Raw genomic sequence first — 18,518 nt, forward strand, 5'->3', positions numbered from 1 at the left:
TTAATCTACTTGTGCAAATCGTTGAACTTCTGTTTGCTATGTTTTTAGTTGTAAAGCTTCCATTACTTGGGTCTAGTGCAATATAATAAAATTATGACATCAAACACAACATTAATAAAACTTTACCTCATCCGTTAAGTCCATGATTAAGTGCATGATTTAGCCGATCTTAAATGTACACCATAATAACACTTTCCTTTATTTTCACTTTTCTCTTTAATTGCGACAGTTTTAAAGGTCCCATTTTACGCGCTTTTTTGAAGCTTTGATTGTGTTTACTATGTGCAATATAACATTTGTTCATGTTTCGCGTGTAAAAAAACACAGTATTTTTCACACAATTCACCTATCTGTATACTGCTGTTTTCACTGTCACAAAAACGGGCTGATGACTTCCTTGTTCTATGAAGCCTCTCCTTCAGAAATACGTGACGAGTTCTGATTGGGCCAGCGGTTCCTGTGTTGTGATTCGACAGCAGCTGAGCTTGCGCTGCCCTCCTGCTAACGTGATTGGGCTAGAACGCACGTGCTGGAGATGTATTTATAGTCACAGGAGCGTTTTTACTGACGAGATACGCATGAAAACCGCATTAGTTTTTTTTCACAGCCCTAACATCTAGTTAACAAAGCTAAACAGCGTTGCCCTTTGTGTAATAAGTTACAGAAACTGTTAAACGCACCAACTTAAATAATAAAATACACTTACCAGTTGTGGTCCATAAACAACGCCTTCTCCAGACTGCTCCATCTTTCAAGAATAATCTTTGTGCAAATCCGGCATGAAAATGATTGAGATTGAGAAAGTTGTCCTCAGCAAAATGAGCTGCACATAGTATTAAATGTGCATTATAATTTTCGGGAACCGAGTTAAACATAAATTGTAACCATTAATCTCAAAGTACAGCGTTCCTGTGAAGCCCAAACAAAGGTGATTGGACTCAGAGATGAAAAAAACAGCGTTTCAACGACATGGCGACAAAAACAAACAGCTCTTCCTTCTTCTCCGTCGGAGCGCAACAAGACCACGCCCCCTGTTTATGAATTCATGTGGGTGGTGGTTAGTCAAAAAAACTGTTTTAGTGATGTCATTCCTGCAGGAACTAGAGGGCTGTAGTCCAAACGGGTGGTTTTTTGTAGGCGAATTCTGTTAAATCAAATATCTCGCTTGGCATTGAACTTTGAGCTTTAGAATTTTACAGATATTATTTATACTCTAACAACAACATTACACACTAACTAAATTGTAAAATATGGAATCACGAAGAAGGGGACCTTTAAGGTTTAGTTTAACTGAGAAGGGAAAATGTTGTTTAAGTTACCTTTAAATGCTCAAAGTGCATACTGTTTCATTGAAAACAAAACCAAACATACTTAACAGGGGCCACTCAAGTATTTAGTTCTGGGTTTACCATGATTTGTCATTTCGAGCCATCGCTGACTGAAGCAGCAACCTCCGGCAGAGTTTTTTTTTTTTTTTAAACCTATTTTTAAATCTTTAAAACACTGCTTTAAATTTCAAGCATTTTCAATCACCCGTACGACCCTGTATGATGGTGAACGCGACAGGATAAAGCCTTGACCGTTTGATGAATCACGGGGAAAGTATCTACATCAAGTGCTTCCTCATATCACTCTCAGTCCATCGCTTGACAAACAACGTGGTGAATTCACTTAGTTCACAACTTGAAATCTGGTGAGATACTCTGTGGGAATCCTGCCGTCTGATAAGTTCCTGGGCGAGCGATAGCTCTTGTAAGTAGTTTGAGCACACTTACCGAGCAGTAGTGCCACGTAAATATGTTCTGTGTCTAATTAGAGAGTGGTAGTGATTGGAGCCTATGCCTCCGTGGCCTGACTGAACTAACGCTGCACTCGATTAAACTGATCAAAAGACATTTATAATGTTCAAATAAATGCTGTTCTTTTTAACTTTATATTCATCAAAGAATCCTGAAATATTAAATTACAGCATCCTCAATTATTCAGCAGCACAACTGTTTTCAACATTGATAATAATCATAAATGTTTCTTGAGCAGTAAATCATCATATTAGACTGATTTCTGAAGATCATGTGACACTGAAGACTGGAGGAAATACAGCTGCACATTACAGAAATAAATTACATTTTACTTAGGGCCGGGACTTTAACGCGTTAATTGAGATTAATTAATTACACAAAAAATAACGCGTTAACTAAGATTAATTAATTACAGAAAAAAAAATTCCCGCATTTTTAATAACGTATTTTTGCACCGCGGAACGTTTCTCACTGGATGCGTTTCGGCAGACCGATTATACTGAAGCACCAACTAGCGTTCGCATATCAACGACCGCAGCGCACATCGAGCCTCAAGTATCACCTCAACGCAAAACATATAGCAGCTAGCGTGGACGTGAACTATGTATTATTTTGTTGGTGCAACTGGCAGTTTATGTTGAACTCTTTATTGTTTTGGCCAAGGTTATTGAGAGTTGGACTTAGTATGTTATGGCCTCTGAAGCAACAGAGAGATGTTTTCTAATAGTCAGTGTTTCCAATGTTCTGAATGTAATTGACAGTATTGTGTTTTACTTAAAAAACTCTTTACAGAAGGTTCCAGCACCTAAGCTTCCTGAATTTCTGAAATGTACTATTTCTAAATTGTTTCTAAATATGCTATTGTTATGCTTCATGGCAAAAATTGCACTGGTCTGCTAGACTTGGTTGAACAAAAATAAACAATATTTTGTTGCTTAAGCTTATGTATTCAGTCATTATTCAATGGTATACTATAAATCCATGTGAAAAAAATTACTTCTCACTGTTCTCAGTTCAAATATTTATATGCGATTAAAATGCGATTAATTTCGATTAATTAATTACAAAGCCTCTAATTAATTAGATTAATTTTTTTAATTGAGTCCCGGCCCTAATTTTACTATATATTCACATAGAAAACAATTCTGTAAAAATGTGACAATATTTCACAATATTACAGTTTTCCTGTAGTTTTGATAAATGTAAATGAAGCTTAAGAGACTTCTTTAAAATAATCCTTTATTAAAATAATCTTACTGACCCTACATTATTGAATGACATTGTTAACACAGTCTCTGGACCTGAGTGACTTTCATTTGTCCTTTTTAGTCGTGTCAACCTTCATCATTAAAATCATTCAAATCAGTGCAAAATCACAAATCAAGAGCCATAAAAGACAAAAATATGTCCATGGGACTAAATTGTAATGACATTTGTTATTTATTTTAAATATACATTTATCACTATTTATTTAAATATTTAATCTTTACACATTTTACACCATCAGGATTAATTTTTCATGTGGCTTAAATTGGTTGTAAATTTTATGCTTATTTTAAGTCCACACTTATTGATAAATCATGATTTTACCTGAAAATGTTCACATGTGAGTCAGAGTGTGTCTCAATCAGCTCCTTAGTTCACTACTCAGTGCACTACTCAGGGATGACATCACGCTCATGCTCAGAAACATTCCCACAATGCACCATAAAAGCCAGTATGCATCACTGCTGTCTATAGTGATGTTTCTTAAGGTCCCTCAAACCAACTGAGCTGAAATACGTTTATTTCTTGTACAAAAACCATCAATAATCAAAATCTTTAAAGTTATTAGTAAATCCATAATCATAGTCCAATCCTGTAATAAACCGACAGATGATAACCAGTCAAAATAATTGTAAAAGATTAAACTGTGATCTACAGATACGATGATTGACAGGATGAAATGAATGAGCAAACTTCATTTAGAAGCTCATTTAAATACAGGATCAGTTCATTTGCATATTGCTCAGATGCTTCAGTGCTCTGAGAGTGTTTATAGTGCTGTGAGTTTAACACTTCATCACTGACACACACAACAATCTTCATCAACATGACCTTCATCATCATCTTCATCTGGACTCTCACAGCGTTTGCTCAAGGTTTGTGCAGCACAAGTTTGATATCAATTCATTTCTTCAAGTATATTGTCAAAGTTTTGAGTTGATTTTCTTCTTGTTGTGTGTTTCAGAGAGTAGAGGACAGATCAGCGTCACTCAGAGTCCCTCAACAGCAGCTCAACCAGGAGAAACAGTGAAGATCAGCTGCAAAACCAGCACTGATGTGCACAGATATAGTGATGGAGATGAAGATTTATACTGGTACTTACAGAAACCTGGAGAAGCTCCTAAACTCCTGATTTATTATGTAAAAAAGCTTCAGTCAGGAACTCCATCTAGATTCAGTGGCAGTGGATCTAACAGTGATTTCACTCTGACCATCAGTGGAGTCCAGACTGAAGATGCTGGACATTATTACTGTCAGAGTTACCACGGTGGTTATGTGTTCACACAGTGATAAAGCGTGGTACAAAAACCTGTGTCAGTCAGAGTCACAGTGACTGAACTGATGCTGCAGCTGCTCAAAGGAGGATCTGAAACTCTGTTGTTTTTGCTCTTTCTCCTCATATTCTGACTCTCTGTAGGGAGAAGAGAAATGCTGGAAACTGGACTGATTGAATCTGCACAGCTTTGAGGTTTTGATTTGATTCATTGTGCTCTTATAGATCCGTCACATGATGGAGATTGAAGCTCAACATCTGTCTCACAAACACATGCAGCTGTTTTCAGTCACAGATACAGCTGCTATAATCAATGATGAAGGACGACAAAACTCTAGGATACTTAAATTCAGCACAGAAACTCACAGTTTAATAACATATTTAATTTGATGAATGATATGTAAACCTTGTTTCACAGCTCTTCAAACTCTCTCTTTCAGGTCGGTTCAGCAAATGCTTCACATAAAGATCAGACAGTGTCTCTGCTGATTTATGATCCTAAAACCCTCATATTGTGTGTCAGAGTTTCTCCATCGACTGTAAAACCAGCGATCGATCTCAGTTACTGTACACTACTGTTGAAACAATTGGGGTCTTTCTTACACAAATGTAATATTTACAATAGCATTTATTAAATTTCCATACACATATGTATGTTTATGTATGTAAAAAACAAAAAATTGGGACATATATGTCAATTTACATGCATATCCATTATAAAAACTTGTACATGTAGATATTATATAAGCAAGATAGACATGTATTTTATTGAACACAATTTATATTTGGCGGTATGGTTTGCTTATGGGGCTTCTTTCTCCCAGAATAATTAAACATACAAGAGCTTTAACATTAACCCCCCAAACATAATGAGAGGTATTACTGCCTGAAGAAGAACCCCCCAAAAACCAACCATGTTCCATTCCTGCAAAAGAGAAAAGACAATGTTATTGAGCTATTCTTAATGAAGACTACTGGCTAGCAGAGGGGTATTCTCCCCTCAAAAGGAGGGAGAGAACAGCAGGCCCCTCTTTAATTTGAGTAGCGAGGGGTGAACAGCAGACCCCTGCAGTCAAAGCAGCGAAGAGTGTTCTCTCCAGCGGGTGAAAATAGCAGGCCCTATTTTTTTTATTTTTAACTAGATGGTTAATCCATTCGGGATTTAAGCGTACGGATCCAAACAACAAACATTCCTGCTTAACGACTGATGATTCCACTGTTTCTCGCTGACTACAGCACGGATGAATTCTTGATTACATCGTTTCCACTGTATATAATGACGATATCTGAGAGAGTCCAGTCCAGTGAACACATGATCTGAACACAACTGTAGTGTTCAACACCGTGTGTGTGATTAATTATAATCACAATAATACCTACCCTTTGCACACAGTCTCTGGACCTGAGTGACTTTCATTTGTCCTTTTTAGTCGTGTCAACCTTCATTAAAATCATTAAAATCAGTGCAAAATCACAAATCAAGAGCCATAAAGACAAAAATATGTCCATGGGACTAAATTGTAATGACATTTTTTATTTATTTTAAATAGTCATTTATCACTATTTATTTAAACATTTAATCTTTACATATTTTACATATTACATATTCTTTTTTCATGTGGTTTAAATTGGTTGTAAATTTTATGCTTATTTTAAGTTCACACTTATTGATAAACCATGATTTGAGCATGAAAATGTTCACATGTGAGTCAGTCAGTAAGAGTGTGTCTCAATCAGCTCCTTAGTTCACTAGTCAGGGCACTACTCAGGGATGACATCATGCTCAAAACATTCCCACAATGCACCATGAAAGCCAGTATGCATCACTGCTGTCTATAGTGATGTTTCTTAAACCAACTGAGCTGAAATACATTTATTTTATTTACAAAAACATTAATGATCAAAATGTTTGAAGTCATTAAATAAATCCATAATCATATTTTAATCCTGTATTAAACCGACAGATGATAACTACTCAAAATAATTGTAAAAAAACAAAGATTAAACTGTGATCTACAGATACAATGAGTGACAGGATGAAATGAATGAGCAAACTTCATTTAGAAGCTCATTTAAATACAGGATCAGTTCATTTGCATATTGCTCAGATGCTTCAGTGCTCTGAGAGTGTTTATAGTGCTGTGAGTTTAACACTTCATCACTGACACACACAACAATCTTCATCAACATGACCTTCATCATCATCTTCATCTGGACTCTCACAGCGTTTGCTCAAGGTTTGTGCAGCACAAGTTTGATATCAATTCATTTCTTCAAGTATATTGTCAAAGTTTTGAGTTGATTTTCTTCTTGTTGTGTGTTTCAGAGTGTAGAGGACAGATCAGCGTCACTCAGAGTCCCTCAACAGCAGCTCAACCAGGAGAAACAGTGAAGATCAGCTGCAAAACCAGCAAGGATGTTTTCATATACCAAAGTCAATATCATTGTTTATCCTGGTACTTACAGAAACCTGGAGAAGCTCCTAAACTCCTGATTTATTACGCAAACACTCTTCAGTCAGGAACTCCATCTAGATTCAGTGGCAGTGGATCTAACAGTGATTTCACTCTGACCATCAGTGGAGTCCAGACTGAAGATGCTGGACATTATTACTGTCAGAGTTTACACAGTGGTCCAGTGTTCACACAGTGATAAAGCGTGGTACAAAAACCTGTGTCAGTCAGAGTCACAGTGACTGAACTGATGCTGCAGCTGCTCAAACACTATCACTCACTACTGACACACAGAGACCAAACACACAACTACACATGAGCTCACAACTGAGTCTTTAACTGATATCAGATCAAAACAATTATTGTGCAATATGCTGATTTGGTTTTGTACATCACATTTTGCACATTAAACTCTCAATCATTAAACTAGTTTCTTCATCTCAAGCTGATAATTAATTTCTTACTCATAACTCATTTCTGATGAGCAGAAGTGAAACTGTTCCAGTTCAGAGCGTTTAACCGATCAAACAGAGAAACTGTGAGTTTGAGCTGAAATCAGATTTGCATTGACAGCTTTAGTGATTCTGATGATCTCAGAATAGAGCAGCTCCGTCTCCAGAGACCATGTTCAAACCCCAAGAGCTTCAGTTCACATTTACTGCTAAACACAGCTGTTCTCAACTATTACAATCCATCAACAGCAGCTGAAACTTTAGTGAAGGAAGGACACACTGATCAATGATGCAGTCGGACACAAATGGAAGGCGTTCAGAAGCTTTATTGAATGAACAGCAATGGCAGCACATTGAAAGACTGCTTGAGTATTGAGCTGTAAATCAGGAGACTGCTGTGAATCCTGCTGCTCTTCACTGGAGAAACATCAGCACTCGGAGCTCTTGAGGAACGAGGTCTCCTGAGCAGCTCCGTCATGTGTTACTCTGCAGACGAAGCGCTCGCCGGCTTCCCAGCGTGCTTTGCTGAGGCTCAGGACGCTGCTGCGGCTGTAGCGTCCGTCCCGCTCGCTCTCTGCGCTGGTCTGAACCCCCTCGGTGACCTCTGACCCGTCCAGCGTCCAGCTCACCTGCGCCCCCTGTGGAGAGTAAGAGCTGAGCAGACAGAGCAGTGCGGCTGAGTCTCCAGAGATCTGCAGAGAAGAGGGAGGCAGCAGAGACACGGAGGGCTTCACGGAGGGACCAGCTGAAACACACACACACACACACACAGAGACACACACACACACACACACAGTTATTCACATCTGCAGCTACAGTCTTCACTGTGAAAATCACAAATAGTTCATCATTTTACTGTAACTCCACATCACTACTTTCATTCATATAACACAAATATCATGAATGAAGATTAAAATGATTCTCCAGTAGAAGAATTAATATTTAATATTATTACAATAAAAAAAAGTTATTGTAATGGTACAAGACTGTAAAAACGCTACGGTGAAAACCTGTTCATCAGTTCACTGAACGTTATTTTACTATACACAGTGAAACATTTTAATAAATCTAACTGGACATTTCATGTAATTTTACAGTACAATACTGTTACAATTTTGGAAGTGAAGAACAAGAAGTCTGTCAAACACTGCTTTTATTTTTACTGTAAATTGTACATATTTTTAACAGTGATCAAGTATAAGATACTGCATACTGTATTCATAAATATATCACTTCTCTAAAGTAAACGTGATGTATAGTAAAATGCCAATTTGTTTCTTTCTAAAATAAATACATTTAAAACATCTCATATAACTTTATATACATTTTTTTATAACTGGTTACTTCAATTCATTATGTTTAAAATAGAAATAATTCAGGACATCTTCTCATAAACATAGTTATATTAAACTTAATGGTTTAAATCATTTATTTTAACTGTTTATCAACTGAACTTCTTTTTGACTAATGATGGCAGCAATTAAATTATATTTTCTCTAAATTATTTACATTACATTTATGTCATGCACCAGTTGAATTATATTAAGAAATAATAAAATAAATTCGTAAAAAGGGGCATTAATTAAATGATTAATATGTTTGCATACATCAGGTGTTACAAAAACTAATTTAAAACATCAAGTACAAAGATAAACTGTGGCTTGAAACTTAAAAATATGGAATATCAACAAATATTTCTTAACATTGCAGACAAAATGTAATAATTAAAATTACAACAACTGGTGCAAAATAAAATAAATAAATAAATACAACTTTACTATATATAAGATGTAAAATGTAATTAGAGCTTCTTTGTAAAATGTATTTAAAGAAATTAATAATATTGTTGCCAAATGTTATCAAATAACACCAAACCTCTATTTAAAACACACACACATTATATATTTATATTAGATCATTTAAGAAAGACTTACTTCTGATCGTCAGTTTAGTTCCTCCACCAAAAGTCCACCACAGTGCTTCATTCTAGTGAAAGCGTCGTACAAAAACCTCCTTCACACTCAAATGAACACAAACTCCACGACACACACACACACACACACACACACACACACACACACACACACACTCACACACACACACATGGATTATTGGAATAAAGTGATGAAAAGCTCTGTATTGATACATTTTCTTTACACATCTTCATTTGGGTTTCTAAAAGATCATATATTTGTCAAAGCAGTTTTAATGAGTTCTGATGACCTGTGACCTCTGAAATGACCTTTGCCCTCACACTGAGTTCACAGGGACATACTTGTTTCTCTGAATGTTTCAGCTCTGTCACTGAATCAAGAAAAAACCTGCAGTCTGAACCAGAGACTCACACAGAATGAAAAAGACATGATTTCCAGATTTCTAAAGAAGTGAGAACACACACCACTGGAATATAATTTATATAAATATTCATGCAGGAAAGATTAACAATGATATAAACATAAATTTTCAAATGAAAGAACAGATTACCCAACAGCTTCAGTTAACCATTAAAAAACATACGCATATCACCATATTTACATTTATTTGATAAAGATTTATAAAGAGTGAACATGTATTATGTCATGTGTGACGTGAATCCTCATCAAACTCAGAGACTGACAGAGATATGTGTGTGATGATCCTCATGTCTGTTAAAAACCTGCAGAACATCCATGGATTTAATATAAAATTTGGGAATTAAAGTCTAATATGAGAGAGTCAGATTAATCTACCAAAGTTGATCTTAAATTCAATACCGCCGATCCCTGGGTCAAAATACCCATCTTGGAAAGTGTGTTCAAAATAACTGTGGTTATGTCTTAAGTGGAAGATAACAGCTGAGAAAAAAAATAGATATGTATTATATTGGATGCATGAGCGTCTAATTTAGCTACTAATTGATGTAATGTTAATCCAAGAAAATGAAAGAAAGAAAATCACTCACTGCTCTTGACTGAATGACTTTGTAGTTTTACTAAGAATTAATGCACAGTCAAACCAACAATTATTCAGACACCAGATATAATTTTTTATATTGTTTTTGTTTTTACTAATAGGTTCAGGACACTAGTGAGTATAGCAAAATAAAGTGAACTGTGACATATTATACCCCAAAATCCTTCATACAGTGGACTACTAGTGAAACAGATAAAATAATAATAATAATAACTGTGACCAAAAATCGATCAGACACTTCGACCTGACCGTGTTTTGCTTACGTATTTTTTCCTGAATTGCTAATGCAAGCTTTTCACACCACAGTCTGAACACAATTAAGCATTGCTTGGTAATTGGTCAACAAAGTATAGATAGTTGTTTAAATATTGCCATACTAACAGCTGCCTGAAGTTTTGGTTGATTGTAATTCTTTAAATATCTTTCCATCAATATCAAGATTAATTTGTTCTGATGTAGAAACCACATGACAACAGTGTCGTGGACAAATGCAGAAGTAGTGTCTGGCCTCCAGCAAACCACTAGCTTGCTTCAAGCAGTTCCTTATTTACTTCTTCTTGCAAGTTTTATGGTGGATTGTGTAACTTATTTATGGAACATAATTACTGTTTACCGTCTGCCGCTGGTTCTGGCGACAAGTACTCTTCATAAGAGTACAGGCCAACCAAACGACCCAAGAAGAGTTTGGGACAAGAGGAGAGAAAGAGCGAGGATCAATATCGGTGTTGCATTTTCTAGATGGAGAGAGCTTCGCGGCAAACTAGAGATGCCGATCTAGAAAGAGATGCCGATCTCGCTTGTGTTTTACTCGACAGGTGAGTTGTTTTGATTCGTATCTTTACAGAAAATGTACGCTATTATAACGATCAACAAGATTAGTATTATGGGGCATAAACGCCGAACGCGGGGCATCGTGTCTCTAGACCCGTGCGAGGACTCGTCTGATCCATCGACTGATCGCGTCTTTGCATTGACTTTGTATGTAATCTACTCACGCAAATCTTTGAACTCGCGTTTGCTATGCATGCCCAATTATTGTTTGAATGTACACGAGTGTATGTATTTGTTGAACAAGTGGTAATCGTTTTCATATCATCTGACTAAACAGTAATCTATCAATTTGATAATTTACTGTCAAACTATATTTGCTGTATTGTATTGCAATATAGCATGATGCAATATCTAATGGTGGTGTTACGGTTTAACTTGTTACCGTGTTATCTGGTGACCAACTTCCTGGTTCAGGTTGCAGATGTGAATCATGTGATGGAACGACGGCAGCAGATTCTGCGTTTCTGAAAGCACAGACTGATGTGATATTATTAAGTGTCTAATAAACACAGACTTGCTCATTGAATGAATCTGATATTCTTGTAAAGATTACAAGTTATTGGTATGATAACCCGTAGCGGCTGAAGTAAGTAGGATTAAACAAAAAAAAATAATAAAGTAAGTCTGTGTTAGCGCAGGTTTTCGAACACACGTTAAAAGACGGCACGCCGCAAGACGACAGTCACGAACCACCGAGCTACCGATCTACACCAAATCAAAATTTGTGGCTACTGTGGGTTAATTTTAAACGCTATCCTTAACTCATATTTACCATAGTAAAAACATGGTAAATTTTCTTTATACCCATCATTCCATGCTCCTTCTTAGCGTCATCAAACCACGCGATTGTTATTGTTTTGATAGTGCGCCCTCTAGTGGCAGTTACTACAACCTGTACCTTTAACTCTGAGTTCTTGTCAAATTTTATTACCATTTTCTAAACCATAGCAAATAAGCTGTGAAAATGTGAGAAATGTGGAAGGTGTCTGAATAAATTTAGTTTTGACTGTATATTACATTTTACAGTGAAGACTATGCAGTGCTATTTTACATTTAATTATTCAGTTTCTGTACCTGGACACTTACAAATGTTAAAAACTGTGACTGTCTCTAAAGTTGCATGCGATATTGGTCACTTTCATCACTTTCAGGCACATTCATTTGAAACTTTTTTGGAGGTTGACGTTAATAACGAGTTTTAATGTCTGAAATAATTTCTCCATCACCAACGCATCTAATATTTTCTCTGACTTTCCAGGTTACAATCTGGAAACATACAATCAGTGACAGGATGAAATGAATGAGCAAACTTCATTTAGAAGCTCATTTAAATACAGGATCAGTTCATTTGCATATTGCTCAGATGCTTCAGTGCTCTGAGAGTGTTTATAGTGCTGTGAGTTTAACACTTCATCACTGACACACACAACAATCTTCATCAACATGACCTTCATCATCATCTTCATCTGGACTCTCACAGCGTTTGCTCAAGGTTTGTGCAGCACAAGTTTGATATCAATTCATTTCTTCAAGTATATTGTCAAAGTTTTGAGTTGATTTTCTTCTTGTTGTGTGTTTCAGAGTGTAGAGGACAGATCAGCGTCACTCAGAGTCCCTCAACAGCAGCTCAACCAGGAGAAACAGTGAGGATCAGCTGCAAAACCAGCAAGGATGTGTATGGTGGTGATCATTTATCCTGGTACTTACAGAAACCCGGAGAAGCTCCTAAACTCCTGATTTATTGGACTGACAGCCTTGTGTCAGGAACTCCATCTAGATTCAGTGGCAGTGGATCTAACAGTGATTTCACTCTGACCATCAGTGGAGTCCAGACTGAAGATGCTGGACATTATTACTGTCAGAGTTACCACTGCAGAACAGATTCTGATGGTGATTGTGTGGGTGATCTTGTGTTCACACAGTGATAAAGCGTGGTACAAAAACCTGTGTCAGTCAGAGTCACAGTGACTGAACTAATGCTGCAGCTGCTCAAAGGAGGATCTGAAACTCTGTTGTTTTTGCTCTTTCTCCTCATATTCTGACTCTCTGTAGGGAGAAGAGAAATGCTGGAAACTGGACTGATTGAATCTGCACAGCTTTGAGGTTTTGATTTGATTCATTGTGCTCTTATAGATCCGTCACATGATGGAGATTGAAGCTCAACATCTGTCTCACAAACACATGCAGCTGTTTTCAGTCACAGATACAGCTGCTATAATGAATGAGGAATGACAAAACTCTAGGATACTTAAATTCAGCACAGAAACTCACAGTTCAATAACATATTTAATTTGATGAATGATATGTAAACCTTGTTTCACAGCTCTTCAAACTCTCTCTTTCAGGTCGGTTCAGCAAATGCTTCACATAAAGATCAGACAGTGTCTCTGCTGATTTATGATCCTAAAACCCTCATATTGTGTGTCAGAGTTTCTCCATCGACTGCAAAACCAGCGATCGATCTCAGTTACTGTACACTACTGCTGAAACAATTGACATCATCCACACACAAATGTAATATATACAATAGCATTTATTAAATTTCCATACACATATGTATGTTTATGTATGTAAAAAACAAAAAATTGGGACATATATGTCAATTTACATGCATATCCATTATAAAAACTTGTACATGTAGATATTATATAAGCAAGATAGGCATGTATTTTTTTGAACACAATTTACATTTGGCGGTATGGTTTGCTTATGGGGGTTCTTTCTCCCAGAATAATTAAACATACAAGAGCTTTAACATTAACCCCCCAAACATAATGAGAGGTATTACTGCCTGAAGAAGAACCCCCCAAAAACCAACCATGTTCCATTCCTGCAAAAGAGAAAAGACAATGTTATTGAGCTATTCTTAATGAAGACTACTGGCTAACAGAGGGGTATTCTCCCCTCAAAAGGAGGGAGAGAACAGCAGGCCCCTCTTTAATTTGAGTAGCGAGGGGTGAACAGCAGACCCCTGCAGTCAAAGCAGCACAGAGTTTTCTCTCAATAGCAGGCCCTATTTTTTTTTTTTAACTAGATGGTTAATCCATTCCGGATTTAAGCGTACGGATCCAAACAACAAACATTCCTGCTTAACGACTGATGATTCCACTGTTTCTCGCTGACTACAGCACGGATGAATTCTTGTTTACATCGTTTCTACTGTATATAATGACGATATCTGAGAGAGTCCAGTCCAGTGAACACATGATCTGAACACAACTGTAGCGTTCAACACCGTGTGTGTGATTAATTATAATCACAATAATACCTACCCTTTGATTGTATGCATTGCGAGCCGATCTTAAATGTACACCATAATAACACTTTCCTTCATTTTCACTTTTCTTTTTAATCGCGACAGTTTAAAGATTTAGTTTAACTGAGAAGGGAAAATGTTGTTTAAGTTACCTTTAAATGCTCAAAGCGTATACTCTCTCATGGAAAACAAAACCAAGCAGACTTAACAGGGACCACTCAAGTATTTAGTTCTGGGTTTACCATGATTTGTCATTTCGAGCCATCGCTGACTGAAGCAGCAACCTCCGGCAGAGTTTTTTTTTTTTTTTTAAACCTTTAAACCTTTTAAACCTTAAAACACTGCATTAAATGTCAAGCATTTTCAATCACCCGTACGACCCTGTATGATGGTGAACGCGACAAGTATAAAGCCTTGACCGTTTGATGAATCACGGGGAAAGTGTCTACATCAAGTGCTTCCTCATATCACTCTCAGTCCATCGCTTGACAAACAAAGTGGTGAATTCACTTAGTTCACAACTTGAAATCTGGTGAGATACTCTGTGGGAATCCTGCCGTCTGATAAGTTCCTGAGTGAGCGATAGCTCTTGTAAGTAGTTTGAGCACACTTACCGAGCAGTATTGCCACGTAAATATGTTCTGTGTCTAATTAGAGAGTGGTAGTGATTGGAGCCTATGCCTCCGTGGCCTGACTGAACTAACACTGCACTCGATTAAACTGATCAAAAGACATTTATAATGTTCAAATAAATGCTGTTCTTTTGAACTTTATATTCATCAAAGAATCCTGAAATATTAAATTACAGTTTCCCCAAAATTATTCAGCTGCACAACTGTTTTCAACATTGATAATAATCAGAAATGTGTCTTGAGCAGTAAATCATCATATTAGACTGATTTCTGAAGATCATGTGACACTGAAGACTGGAGGAATGATGCTGAAAATACAGCTGCACATAAATACAATAATTATATAGTGATGTTTCTTAAGTTCCCTCAAACCAACTGAGCTGAAATACATTTATTTACAAAAACCATCAATAATCAAAATGTTTAAAGTTATTAGTGAATCCATAATCATATTCCAATCCTGTAATAAACCGACAGATGATAACCAGTCAAAATAATTGTAAAAGATTAGACAGTGTGATCTACAGATACGATGATTGACAGGATGAAATGAATGAGCAAACTTCATTTAGAAGCTCATTTAAATACAGGATCAGTTCATTTGCATATTGATCAGATGCTTCAGTGCTCTGAGAGTGTTTATAGTGCTGTGAGTTTAACACTTCATCACTGACACACACAACAATCTTCATCAACATGACCTTCATCATCATCTTCATCTGGACTCTCACAGCGTTTGCTCAAGGTTTGTGCAGCACAAGTTTGATATCAATTCATTTCTTCAAGTATATTGTCAAAGTTTTGAGTTGATTTTCTTCTTGTTGTGTGTTTCAGAGAGTAGAGGACAGATCAGCGTCACTCAGAGTCCCTCAACAGCAGCTCAACCAGGAGAAACAGTGAAGATCAGCTGCAAAACCAGCACTGATGTGTACAGATATAGTAATGGGGATGAAGATTTATACTGGTACTTACAGAAACCTGAAGAAGCTCCTAAACTTCTGATTTATCGAGTAACAAACCGCTACACTGGAACTCCATCTAGATTCAGTGGCAGTGGATCTAACAGTGATTTCACTCTGACCATCAGTGGAGTCCAGACTGAAGATGCTGGACATTATTACTGTCAGAGTTATCACAGTGGTAATGTGTTCACACAGTGATAAAGCGTGGTACAAAAACCTGTGTCAGTCAGAGTCACAGTGACTGAACTGATGCTGCAGCTGCTCAAAGGAGGATCTGAAACTGTTGTTTTTGCTCTTTCTCCTCATATTCTGACTCTCTGTAGGGAGAAGAGAAATGCTGGAAACTGGACTGATTGAATCTGCACAGCTTTGAGGTTTTGATTTGATTCATTGTGCTCTTATAGATCCGTCACATGATGGAGATTGAAGCTCAACATCTGTCTCACAAACACATGCAGCTGTTTTCAGTCACAGATACAGCTGCTATAATGAATGAGGAATGACAAAACTCTAGGATACTTAAATTCAGCACAGAAACTCACAGTTCAATAAACATATTTAATTTGATGAATGATATGTAAACCTTGTTTCACAGCTCTTCAAACTCTCTCTTTCAGGTCGGTTCAGCAAATGCTTCACATAAAGATCAGACAGTGTCTCTGCTGATTTATGATCCTAAAACCCTCATACTGTGTGTCAGAGTTTCTCCATCGACTGTAAAACCAGCGATCGATCTTAGTTACTGTACACTACTGTTGAAACGATTGAGATCACCCATACACAAATGTAATATATGCAAGTACCGTATTTTTCGGACTATAAGTTGCACCTGAGTATGAGTCGCATCAGTCCAAAAATACATCAAGATGACGAAAAAAACATACATAAGTCGCACTGGACTATAAGTCGCATTTATTTAGAACCAAGATCCAAGAGAAAACATTACCGTCTCCAGCCGCGAGAGGGCGCTCTATGTCTTCAGTGTAGACTACAGGAGCACAGAGCAGTATAGAGCGCCCTCTCGCGGCTGGAGACGGTAATGTTTTCTCTTAGTTCATTTCTCTTGGTTCATGTCAAATTAATTTTGATAAATAAGTCGCAACTGACTATAAGTCGCAGGACCAGCCAAACTATAAAAAAAAGTGCTTATAGTCTGGAAAATATGGTACATGTATTAAATTTCCATACACATATGTGTGTTTATGTATGTTAAAAAACGTGTATATCTATATCTATATATATATATATATCTATATATATATATATCTATATATATATATATATATATATATATATATATATATATATATATATATATATATATATATATATATATATATATATATATATATATTAGTGGTGGGCATAGATTCTCACTGTGATCTTGAAATTAATCTAGATTAAAATGGATCATTCGAATTCTGCCGAAGGCATTCAGAATATGTGTGTTACCCAAATAAAATTGCCAAACAGTAAGTCTTTGAGAAGGGGTTTATCAAACTAGGTGGTGCATTAGAAAAGGGGCTCATCTCCTGTTTCCAAAATGCATCACAAAGTGCTTGAAAAAGCTGTAAACTAATTCCACATTCCACAAAGTGCAAACAACCTTACGCCTGTTTCACACCAATGTTTACGTTTTTTTCAAGTTTGTAGGTGTCAAGGTACAGAAACCAAATAATTAAATGTAAAATAACACTGGATAGTCTTCAATGTAAAAATAAATATACAATCAAACCTACATTTATTCAGATACCTTCAACATTTCTCACATTATTACAGTTTTCCTATATATATATATCAAAAATTATATCTGGTGTCTGAATACTTTTTGGTTTGACTGTTAAAACTACAAAGTAATTCAGTCAAGAGCACTGAGTGATTTTCATTTTCTTGGATTAACATTACAGCAGCCAGTAGCTAAATTAGGCGCGGTCCCTTTAAGAGACGATGAACGCATTCAATATAATACACATCCCATTTTTTTCCTCAACTGTTTACTTTCACTTAAGAAATAACTGACAGTTTTTTCGAGCATAATTTCCAAGGTGGATATTATGACATATTTTGTATGTATTTGTCAACACAAGAGCAAAAATAAGCAAAATCGATGTTAAAGTGTTTTGAGACGCCTTTCTCTGCGTGAGCCCTGAACACCAGAACAGCGCGGTTCTGAATTGTGCTCTTTCACATCTTTTTGTTTCTTCAAACTGCGATTTGTATTTGTTCGTTCAGGTGCAGGAGGGACTTCGAGGAGAACTTCGCTGAAGAGAGCTCGGTTCAGTGTCGCTGTCCGTGATACGCGGCTCTCTCTCTCTCGTGCTCCGAACTTAGCGCGCGAGAAACCCGCTACTGTGTTCAGCTTTTCCGCGTCTTGTTTTTGGATGCTTTAATGTTTAAATCGACAAGCGGTAAGGCTTGTCAACTGTCCTGAGCATCTTTTTAGGCTGGCCTCAGCCAGTCAGTTATATAAAATATCAAGGTGAAAGTCATCATAGCTTGCTTAGTATAGACCCAGCTCCCAACGCAACTTTGAGAATAGATTAACGGCGATATTTTTTTTATCGCCCGATATGAGTCTTACAGCACGTTAACGCCAATAACGGCCCACCACTAATATATATCAAACTGTGACATATTATACC

At 36.7% G+C, this 18,518-nt stretch overlaps 1 long non-coding RNA gene and 3 gene segments (V, D, J or C); 3 read left to right on the forward strand and 1 right to left on the reverse strand.

Annotated features, from left to right (window-relative positions):
- Window positions 1-3,746: 3,746 nt before the first annotated feature.
- Window positions 3,747-6,990, forward strand: LOC113092702 (immunoglobulin kappa variable 1-27-like). The segment is given in 2 exon segments: window positions 3,747-3,940; window positions 6,665-6,990. Coding segments are annotated over 2 exon segments (375 nt in total).
- Window positions 6,991-7,553: 563 nt separating this feature from the next.
- On the reverse strand, window positions 7,554-9,237 carry LOC113092710 (uncharacterized). The gene is made up of 2 exons (XR_003287617.1): window positions 9,178-9,237; window positions 7,554-7,988 (listed from the first exon to the last, which is right to left on the reverse strand). It is a non-coding gene; the product is annotated as an uncharacterized LOC113092710 (long non-coding RNA).
- Window positions 9,238-12,324: 3,087 nt separating this feature from the next.
- LOC113092693 (Ig kappa chain V region K29-213-like) lies at window positions 12,325-13,498 on the forward strand. The segment is given in 2 exon segments: window positions 12,325-12,518; window positions 12,608-13,498. Coding segments are annotated over 2 exon segments (393 nt in total).
- A 1,877-nt stretch (window positions 13,499-15,375) lies between these two features.
- On the forward strand, window positions 15,376-16,074 carry LOC113092729 (immunoglobulin kappa variable 3-15-like). The segment is given in 2 exon segments: window positions 15,376-15,659; window positions 15,749-16,074. Coding segments are annotated over 2 exon segments (375 nt in total).
- The last annotated feature ends 2,444 nt before the right edge of the window (window positions 16,075-18,518 follow it).

Source organism: Carassius auratus, unplaced genomic scaffold, assembly GCF_003368295.1.
Source record: "Carassius auratus strain Wakin unplaced genomic scaffold, ASM336829v1 scaf_tig00214714_1_2670353, whole genome shotgun sequence".
Lineage (NCBI taxonomy): Eukaryota > Metazoa > Chordata > Actinopteri > Cypriniformes > Cyprinidae > Carassius > Carassius auratus.